Source organism: Gastrolobium bilobum, unplaced genomic scaffold (assembly GCF_033153095.1).
Source record: "Gastrolobium bilobum isolate Gb01-03AN ecotype WA unplaced genomic scaffold, APGP_CSIRO_Gbil_v1 utg7653, whole genome shotgun sequence".
Classification (NCBI taxonomy): Eukaryota; Viridiplantae; Streptophyta; class Magnoliopsida; order Fabales; family Fabaceae; genus Gastrolobium; species Gastrolobium bilobum.
The window spans coordinates 45,222-55,019 of record NW_026897564.1 but is presented as its reverse complement, the minus strand read 5'-3'; the positions used below and the strand labels follow the sequence as shown (position 1 = coordinate 55,019).

General features: G+C 34.2%; 2 protein-coding genes across 5 annotated transcripts; both read right to left on the bottom strand.

Moving 5' to 3' along the window:
* Positions 1–314: 314 nt before the first annotated feature.
* LOC133308131 (monooxygenase 3-like) lies at positions 315–3,134 on the bottom strand. 4 transcript variants are annotated; one of them, XM_061508732.1, is made up of 6 exons: positions 2,947–3,134; positions 2,695–2,859; positions 1,968–2,036; positions 1,571–1,739; positions 1,191–1,419; positions 315–999 (listed from the first exon to the last, which is right to left on the bottom strand). In XM_061508732.1, exons 1-6 carry the CDS (start codon positions 3,024–3,026, stop codon positions 440–442), a joined length of 1,272 nt encoding a protein of 423 aa, XP_061364716.1. In that variant the 5' UTR covers positions 3,027–3,134; the 3' UTR covers positions 315–439. The 4 variants fall into 4 exon arrangements, with proteins under 4 accessions (XP_061364716.1, XP_061364717.1, XP_061364718.1 ...); XM_061508733.1 differs by having other exon boundaries at positions 316–999; positions 1,571–1,736; XM_061508734.1 differs by having other exon boundaries at positions 316–999; positions 2,695–2,841; positions 2,947–3,133.
* Positions 3,135–6,353: 3,219 nt separating this feature from the next.
* On the bottom strand, positions 6,354–8,798 carry LOC133308138 (monooxygenase 2-like). The gene is made up of 6 exons (XM_061508742.1): positions 8,646–8,798; positions 8,233–8,379; positions 7,899–7,967; positions 7,569–7,734; positions 7,153–7,381; positions 6,354–7,006 (listed from the first exon to the last, which is right to left on the bottom strand). The coding sequence occupies exons 1-6, from the start codon at positions 8,711–8,713 to the stop codon at positions 6,444–6,446; spliced, it is 1,242 nt and encodes a 413-aa protein (XP_061364726.1). The 5' UTR covers positions 8,714–8,798; the 3' UTR covers positions 6,354–6,443.
* Between the last annotated feature and the right edge of the window lie 1,000 nt (positions 8,799–9,798).

Here is a 9,798-nt window from a genome sequence, read left to right as displayed (position 1 = left end):
ACCTACCTCTATTATAGCAATTTTTTACTTATATTGGTATAAAAATTTAGGAAGATAAAAGTAAAATTTTACAATGTAAAGAATAGAAGTGTGACAGAGTTGCGTGTTTAATATGCATGAGATTCCAATTAGTGAGAGAGACAGTAAAGAGGTACCTGTGAAGTCCCAAGGATGTTGTGAGGCCAGCCCTGTATTTGGCATTCACGAAAGGTCGCTTATTTATTTTTTGCATTTAGCTAAGTAGCATCATTGATTAATTGTGATTGGACCTTGAGTCCTTGATTATATTCTTATATATGCAACTTTACTAAAAAAACATAAATAATGGTGAGAAAAAAAAAAAATCTTAGCATAAAAAATATAACAAGGACGGACCACAAGGACATTAACATGGCAAGATAAAAGGCAACAATAAAGGACTAAGCATAATATTACGTCTCTAAGAGCTATTTAGTTTTCCACAATCGAAATCTGACTTCTTCAAATAAATACTAGCTAGGAATGAAGCCAAAATTTTGTCCCTCAAAAAGGTAACCAATTTTGAATCACTCTGCTGAATAGAACCCAAAATATAAGATGAACTAATGAGATCAATGCTTCTCCATCTTCTCTCGTTTGCATATTTCTTCAAGCCTTCCTCAATCCTCTTATATTGGTCTTCTTCTTCTTCTTCTTCCTTCTCTTTGATATGTCTCATTGGCTTTTTGGAGAAGGCCTCAGCTATGCACCTGGCTAAAACAACCCCATCTTCCAAGGCACTACACCCACCCTGGCCAAGATCAGGTGTCATGGGATGGAAAGCATCTCCAGCAACACAAACATTGCCTTTACTAATATTTCCAAACATGATCTCCCAGGGATGTCTGTATCTCAATGGAACTGATAGGAAACCATCTAGTTCAGTTTTTTCTATGAAGGATCTAACATCACTTGACATCTTCTCAAGATTGTGTAACACAAATTGTTTCAGTTTAGCAGGGTTGTCCTCTAGCTTTTTGTCTGTAAATGGTTAACATATGCTAAATGTCACAAGCTAATGAGCATAGTGAATGAATGCTAATTTTACCAATTCCAAAATCATAAACTTCTTATCATGAAGGAAACCCTTTATAGAAGAACCTAATCAAACCAGGTCTGGGCTGAAACAAAGAATTCACCTTGGACATACCAAAAAAAAAAATTTAATTCACCTTGGCTGGTGGGAGTCCAAGTGAAAAACCAGTAAACGGACTTCTCATCACAAGGAATAGCACCAGATCGAAGACCTTTGCCAAAGAACTGCATGAACCTGGGCCCAAACTCGTGGTTGTTCTTCGACTCTGCCCAACCCCTGACTGCATATCTCCTTGTAAAAGAGGCCTCCTTGAAGCCTAGCCACTTTGCCACCACAGAGTTTATTCCATCACACCCAATCAATACCTTTTCAGTAGCAAAAATCCATGTATCAGTTAAGGTTTACTAACTTGGATTCACAATAGAAGTTGTTTGCTTCTAATAAATGAACTTCATTCCATGGAGGAGGAGAAGTATCTTTTCTTATTTCATATGTCATGTCACAAATATTGTTTACCTTGGTTTTGATGGTTGTTCCATCAGCAAGATGAATTATCTTAGAGAAGCCAGATTCCTCAATAGCAACCACCTTTGACAAGTACCTCATGGTACCACTTGGAAGCTCATTGGCAAGGGCTTCCAACATTAATCGCCTGCTAACACAGCGAACTTCACAGCCTCCACTGCTTCACATAAAAACAACCATCATGACAAGAATTTCAGATCATATTTAAGTACCTTGGCCTCTACAAACTAGAAGCAACCCACTGAAGTAGACAAAACTGAATAATATAAGATGTGGAATCAACCATGCATGTTCTTTTTAACCTCAATTGGAATGTTGTGACACACCAATTAATTCTTGTACTTCATCCTTTCCCAAATATAGCAGCTAAGGCATAGGGAATACTTACTGCTTTCCTTTGTCCCTGAAAGAAGTAGTTGATGTTTGTTGACCCGTAACCAAAGAAGTAGTATCATTCCTGCACTCCAATTGGAATTGTTTAGTTTCAGGATCATACTCCAACTAGTATAGTTTTCATTTTTTTTTCACCTTCTGTTCAATTTTTTGTACCATAGATATTAAACTGGGCACACAACACTTACAAACGACTACACACCTTGTACTAAGTGATTCTTTGGATTGGCATCTTAGCTTCCAAAATAATTGGTTCTATATTCTATAATTAATTTTGTGATAATTGATTTTTACAAGAAGCAATTTTTTTTGTTTCGTCAATAAAAAAAATTATTCTAAATATAGGACTTGTGCAATTTCAAAACATATATTATATTAATATCTTAAAATTAATTTTATTTTACTCAATATCAATATCAAAACACCTTTATCTCAAATAAATTAGATCAGCAGTAGATGAATCCAAATGAAAACTACGAAGAGATTGAAGAAGAGATTGAAAATAAATGAATTTAAGTATATATATATATATATATATATATAGATAAAAGTATTCTTATTTTACTATTAAATAAAAAAATTTCAAACTAAATTTTAAAATATTATTCTTAAAAACAGATCGATTGTTATGAAAACAATTTAACTAAAATCTAAATAAGACCTAAGAAAAAGAGATGAAACCCTTAGCAACTCCAAAAAAGAGAGAGTAAGATATACGTTACCCAAAAAGCTGTACATGTTGCTGGCGGAGGATGTCTCCAACACCAACAGCATCCAAGGCCTTCCAAGCATTTTTCCATGCTGTTAATGCAAATCCAGTGCCCCTCAAAGCATCTGAAGATTCTAGTACCAAACTTGGGATACCCAATCTATGAGCAAGAGCATCACTATCAAATAATAGCTTACTTTACATTAATAATCATAATCAAGGACAAATACTACACACACTATTCAACAGAGAATTGAAGAAGTACCTGTGAAGTCCTAAGGAAGTAGTAAGGCCAGCAATACCAGCACCCACAATCACAATGTCTTCAACTACTTTTGTTTCCATTACTATATGATCCTTCTAAGCCTTACCTTGATGTGTTGTCTCCTCTAGAAGGGAGAGCAATCCTTCTAGTATTCTTTTTCTTTTCTTTTTTTGTTTAATAATAAGAATATTAAATATTAGGATTTAGTGGCCACAAGATTTAGGTAATTTAAGTGCTTCACGCCTTTTCGGTAGAGCACAAACAAAAGTTTATATAGAAACAAACGGTACGTGGACCAAATATCTTTTTTTGTCAATTTTTTTATCCAAATTATCATGGCTAATAGTATTTTTTATCATATTGTTACGCGTTGAAGTTCGTTACGTCTGGTAACAAATTTCATCACTTATGCTTTTGTGATATGTGGTCATATTATGTACCAAATTTGCTATCATTGATAACAAACTTAGTCCAATCATTTTTTTTCTGTGAAAGTACATCACATATCACAAAATTATTTACAAACGAAATTTGCTATCAATTATAACAAATTAAGTCACGTTAAAGTTTTATAAAAAATAGTGTTCAATTAATATTTGAATAAAAAAGTTACCATGGCATTTTCCGATACAAACATGATGGCCATTGGCCAGTTGGCCACAGTCCACAATTCTTATCATAGGAGGTGCCATAATTCAATTTGATGACGACAGGCCATACGTATATATCTTCCTAAAATGCACTAACTTTTTTCTTTTTTCATTTTCCTTTCTCAAAGGTACAAATAATTTTACCTAAGCAGAGAGAGAAATAGCTCAACTCACAAATTGAATTTTGAGTTCGATATATTTCATCAATATCGAAAAATAGCTTCTGTACTTAAAATAAAAATAAAAAAAATAAAAATAGCTCATGTGTGATTAGAGGTAAGGTAACACATGGTACAATCTCATTCCACTATTTTTTTAATTTAAAAAAATAATTTACAAGTTATTTTTTTTGCCGTCTTAATAAAAAATGTCTGATTTAATAATAAAAAAACAGCCTACTATTTTTTTTAATTATCTAAATAAATAAAAGACTCATATAGAACTATGTAATAAGCTATGCATGTGCAACTGAATTATTAACATATAAAACTAAGGTCTCTCAAAGGATCTCATAAAGAGTTCATCATCAATAAAAGGGTCAACTTCTTTATGGTGAACTGATAAAATAATAAATCGCATAGATTTTTTTTATTTATTTACAATTCCCTTTAAAATACTCATATAGAGCTCTGCCAGGGTTTTGACCGTAATAGTTTCTTTTTCAAAAAAATTGGCCGAATTAAGTTTTCGGTAAAACTTATTATCATAATAATGCATAACAACACGAAACATCATCGCGATAAGTCACGGCACAATAACAACCGCGTTACACTCAAATTTACCAAACCAAGACCATCTCAATCAGAGTCACAATTATTGCACAAAGACACGGTAGGATGTGTACTGCGTCTACTGTCCACGTAGTGTACAGCTTTGGGAAAACATAAAATTTTAATGAGAAATACCATTATATAAAAGCTCCACGTTATGTATTATTACGGTAATAAGTTTGACCGAAGCTTAATCCGGTCAAATTTTTTAAAAAGAATTTGTATTACTACGGTCAAAACCTCAGCTCTGCCAGTTGTGTATTAAAAACAAGTGAGAAACCTTATCAACAATCTCCTCGAGTTGATTCACTGGCTTTTTGACCTTAGTAGGTTGATTTTGATAAGGTTTTATCGGAATAATTTCTTGATCAAAAGTATTAATTATATAATGCATAACGACGTGGTATCATGGGAATCACGTTAAGACGTGACACTTTAGCAACCGCGTCCTTTGTATTTGTTCCTGACGACTGGAACGTGATACCCTGGCAATCACGTCTTATTCCCAAGACTACTGGAACGTGATACCTTGGCAATCACGTCCTATTCCCAAGACGCGATACACTCTCAGCCGCGTGTCAGTGCGTCCCATCCCAAAAAGAATTCAACAGGAAGCAGTAGTGTATAAGTCGCGTTCCAGGTTACAAGTCAAGTCAGAGTCAAACATATATATATATTTCACCTAAAATTTAGACATATTGATATATTCACGGTAAAAGAGTTCCAAAAATCTAATAAAAGCAACAAGTTATTCACTTACACACTCACTCATACGAAAGCCCTTTGGGTTTGAAGTATGAATTTTGCATAGATTCTATTTTTTTGTTTACCTTAATATAAATCATTAAAAAAAACTCTCACTCATCACGTTAAAATTTTGGATTAAATTGTTTCTTTCACATATTGGAAATCGGGAAAGCAGACCAAACACAAAACAGGGGTATAAGATTGGGTACTATTTGATTTATTGGATTTTATGAACTCTTTTACAATGAATATATCAATATGCCTACATTTTAGGTAAAACATATATATGTGCTTGACTCCGACTTGACTTGTAACTTGGAACGCAGCATATACACTACCGCTTTCTATTGAATTTTTTTTGGGATGGGACGCACTGACACGCGGCTGAGAGTGTACCGCGTCTTGAGAATAGGACGTGATTGTCAGGGTATCACGTTCCAGTAGTCTTGGGAATAGGACGTGATTGCCAGGGTATCACGTTCCAGTCGTCAGGAACAAATGCAAAGAACGCGGTTGCTAAAGTGCCACGTCAACGTGATTCCTATGGTACCGCGTCGTTATGCATTATATAGGTAATACTTTTGATCAAGAAATTATTCCGATAAAACCTTATAAAAATCAACCTACTAAGGTCAAAAAGCCTGATTCACTCATCAAAATACGTATCATGAGAATGTCAAAGACGCAGATACACAGACGTAAAAACATGTAAATAAATGTTCATGGTTTTTCTTTTTTCATTTCTCTAGTGTAAATTTGATGTGCTGCAAAACTATACATATTTTGTAGTCTTATTTATTAGAAATATTTACTTCTTATTTTATTTTAGTTGATTATATTTATATTTGAATAAACTAGTATTCCTTATCTATTTTATGTTTAGGGAAAATCATTCGACCTTAAGTTACATCTTTTTAATTTTTAACACTATTATTACGAGTAGTATATAGTTATAATATGAAGGAAAAAAAAAGTCTCTCTCCTCAGTCACTTCTGGCGTATAGAATGAAAAAAAAAAAACTTTTCATATTATAACTATATACTACCTGTAATATATAGTGTAAAAAATTAAAAGGACATAACTTGTGTCCTCTAAAGGACACACACTAAATTCTTATATTTAAGTTTTCACACATATTTTAAAGGTTTTGAATAAATATTAAACATATTTTGAAGCAAAAAAAAGAAAGAAATTTTATTTAAACAAAGTCTTATCTAAATCTCTAAGTTTATAAAGAGAATCAAACAAACTTTATTCTTATTCAAGCTTTGACAAGGCAAGATGAAATGCAACAATAAAGGACTAAGCATTTTACAAGATAATTACTCTTTAAGAGCTATTTAGTTTTCCACAATCAAAATCTGACTTCTTCAACAGCATACCAGCTAGGAATGCAGCGAAAACTTTGTCCCTCAAAAAGGTAACAAATTTTGAATCACTCTGCTGAAGAGTACCTATAATATAGGCAGTAGTAATAAGATCAATGCCTCTCCACCTTCTTTCCTTTGCATATTTCTTCAAGGCTTCCTCAATCCTCTTGTATTGGTCCTCTTCTTTTTCTTCTTCTTCCTTCTCTTTCATATGTTTCGCTGGCTTTTTGGAGAAGGCCTCAGCCAGGCACCTGGCTAAAACAACCCCATCTTCCAAAGCACTACATCCACCCTGGCCAAGATCAGGAGTCATGGGGTGAAAAGCATCTCCAGCAACACAAACATTGCCTTTACTAATATTTCCAAACATGATCTCCCAGGGATGTCTATATCTCAATGGAGCTAATAGGAAACTATCTAATTCAGTTTTTTCTACGAAGGACCTATCATCACTTTGCATCTTCTCAAGCTTGTTTAACACAAATTGTTTCAGTTTAGCAGGGTCCTCTCCTAGCTCTTTATCTGCAACAAGAAGCCAAGGGGACTAGTAAATGTGACAATGGTAAGCATATATGTTAAATGTCATAGGCTAATATGATCACAATGCATAACACAAGCTTGCAAGCATATATTAGCACCAAAAATAAATAAATGAAAATTGAATTCACCTTGGTTGGTGGGAGTCCAAGTGAAAAACCAGAAAAGGGTCTTCTCATCACAAGGCATAGAACCAAATCGCAAACCTTTGCCAAAGAACTGCCTCAAATTGGGCTCAAGCCGGTGGTTGATATTCAACTCTGCGCTACCCCTGATTGCACATCTCCCTGTAGGAGAGGGCTCCTTGAAGCCTAGCCACTTTGCCACCCGGGAGTGTACTCCATCACACCCAATCAATACCTTTTCAGTTGCAAACATCCTTGTATCAGTTAAGTTTTTACTGATATATATATATATATATATATATATATATATATATATTGATTCATAATAGAAGCTGTTTTCTTCTTATAAATGAACTTCATTCCATGAAGGGGTAAAATTATCTTTGGTTATTTCATAAGTCATGTCACACATATTTTTTTACCTTGGTTTTGATGGTTGTACCATCAGCAAGATGGAGTATCTTAGAGAAGCCAGATTCCTCAATAGAAACCACCTTTGACAAGAACCTGATGGTGCCACTTGGAAGCTCATTGGCAAGGGCTTCCAACATTAACCGCCTTCTTACACAACGAACTTCACCAACTCCACTGCATCACATAAAAACACCCATCATAGCAACAATTTCAGATCATATTTGAGTACCTTGGCCTCTACACACTGAAAGTAACCCACTGAAGTATATAATGTACGGAAAGAAACAATAGGAGCTAAGGCACATAGGGTGAACATTATCCATATACAGAGTACTTACTTCTTTCCTTTATCCATGAAAGACGTACTTGATGTTTGCTGCCCCGTAATCAAAGAAGTAGTCACACTCCTGTACACCAATTAGTTTAGTTTTCAAATTTTTTTTTTTTCATGTTCTGATTAATTAAGAATATATCAAGAATGAATTGAAGACACATGGATTTGGTGAAAATCAGAAACCCATTTGAAAACAAAGCAATTATTAAATTGAAACTTAGAACATTTGGTTCTTGAATTAATTATGATAGCAGTTCAAAGGACCACATCACTCATAGTGTGAAAGTGACTGAAGCGGGCGACAGTGACATATAAATAAATTAATGAAAAATACTTACCCACAAAGCTGGTCATGTTGGTGGCGAAGGATGTCTCCAACACCAAGAGTATCCAAGGCCATCCAAGCATTTTTCCATTGCGAGAATGCAAATCCAGTGCCTCTCAAAGTATCTGCAGATTCTAATACCAAACTTGGGATACCCAACCTGCCAGCAAGAATATATAACTATCAAATACTTGCTTAATTTACATTAAAAATCATATGAATAAATAATGAAAAAAGGTGTGTCATTTTAAATGACACACCTCTCAACAAAAAGATGAAATTCACTAAAAAAAAATAAAGATGAAAAAAGTAAAAGTGTGAAATTATACTTTTTTATTAATGTAAAATAATACAAGATATGTCATTTAAAATTACACCTTTTTTCCATAAATAATATTGTCTATATAGAGAGAGATGAAGAGGCACCTGTGAAGTCCTAAGGATGTAGCAAGGCCAGCAATTCCAGCACCAACAATCACAATATTTGTTTCCATTGCCTTTATGAATGAGTTGTCTCCTGTGGAAAGGCTATCAATCCTTCTAGTTTTATTGATCTAATGGCCAGAAGCGTTAGGTAATTGTAGTGCTTCGGGGAAGAGCGCATACAAAAGTTTATATATATTGGAGTGAGTGAGACAAAGATGATGACCACAGTCCACAATGCTTATCATAGGAGGTGCCGCAATTCAATTGGACGAGGACAGGCCATCCGTTTTGTATATATCGGTGAATATACAAAAGTTTATGTAGTTAGACAAAGATGATAACGTTAATAAGATGCCATAACTCAATTTGATGACGACAGATCATACGTAAAATGATAACCATAATTCAATTTGATGACGACAGGCCATACGTAAAATGCACTAACTCTCTTTCTATGTTATTTTATTTCTCAAGGATCCAAATAATTGATTCGAGGCGGTTCACATGAAACCGCCTCCAAATATAAACTAGAAGTGGTTACACTAACCGTCTATATTTATCATTTAGAGGCGGTTACATTAAAACTACCTCTAATTGCTATCTTTAGAGGCGGTTAAACCATAACCACCTCCAAATATATATTAGACGCAGTTAAAATAACCATTCTCGTTGACCATTTAGAGGCGATTTTAATATAACCGCCTCTGAATGGTAAATAGAGGCGGTTATTAACCGCCTCTAGTACACATTTGGAGGCGATTTCATTTGAACCGCCTCAAAATATATACTAAAGGTGGATAAAATAACCGTCTCCAAAGTATATTTAGAGACGGTTCATGGTGTATCGGACAGCGACATTCAAAGAGGAAAATCTCTTTGTTCTGCCGTTTGATCGTTCTCAAATTTGATTAGTGTGTTCTTCTCTTGTAATACTTTAATCTGACCGTTTAGATTTTTAATTTGAATTATCTGATGTTATATATAAATTTTCAAAGATGACTCTTACACATTGAAAAAAACCATCTCACCTTCACTTTGAAGTCCCACATTGGATGACACTTGTTTCTCCTTCTCCATTCCCTTCTATATAACTAGTATATTACCCGTGCGATGCACGGAGAAAAAAGATCAAAAAATTTGTCGTCGACCGTGA

Bases quoted from the DNA above. Each gene is read 5' to 3' on its own strand.
- LOC133308138 (XM_061508742.1), bottom strand. From the start codon at position 8,713: ATGGAAACAAATATTGTGATTGTTGGTGCTGGAATTGCTGGCCTTGCT. The intron at 7,382-7,568 runs GTAAAAAAATAT...GCAACTGAAAAG, and splicing joins GTACAACCATCAAAACCAAG to GTATTGATTGGGTGTGATGG. The intron at 7,007-7,152 runs GTGAATTCAATT...TTCTTGTTGCAG, and splicing joins TTGGACTCCCACCAACCAAG to ATAAAGAGCTAGGAGAGGAC.
- LOC133308131 (XM_061508732.1), bottom strand. From the start codon at position 3,026: ATGGAAACAAAAGTAGTTGAAGACATTGTGATTGTGGGTGCTGGTATT. The intron at 2,860-2,946 runs GTACTTCTTCAA...ATTATTTGATAG, and splicing joins ACTTCCTTAGGACTTCACAG to TGATGCTCTTGCTCATAGAT. The intron at 1,740-1,967 runs GTAAGTATTCCC...TTTTATGTGAAG, and splicing joins TTCAGGGACAAAGGAAAGCA to CAGTGGAGGCTGTGAAGTTC.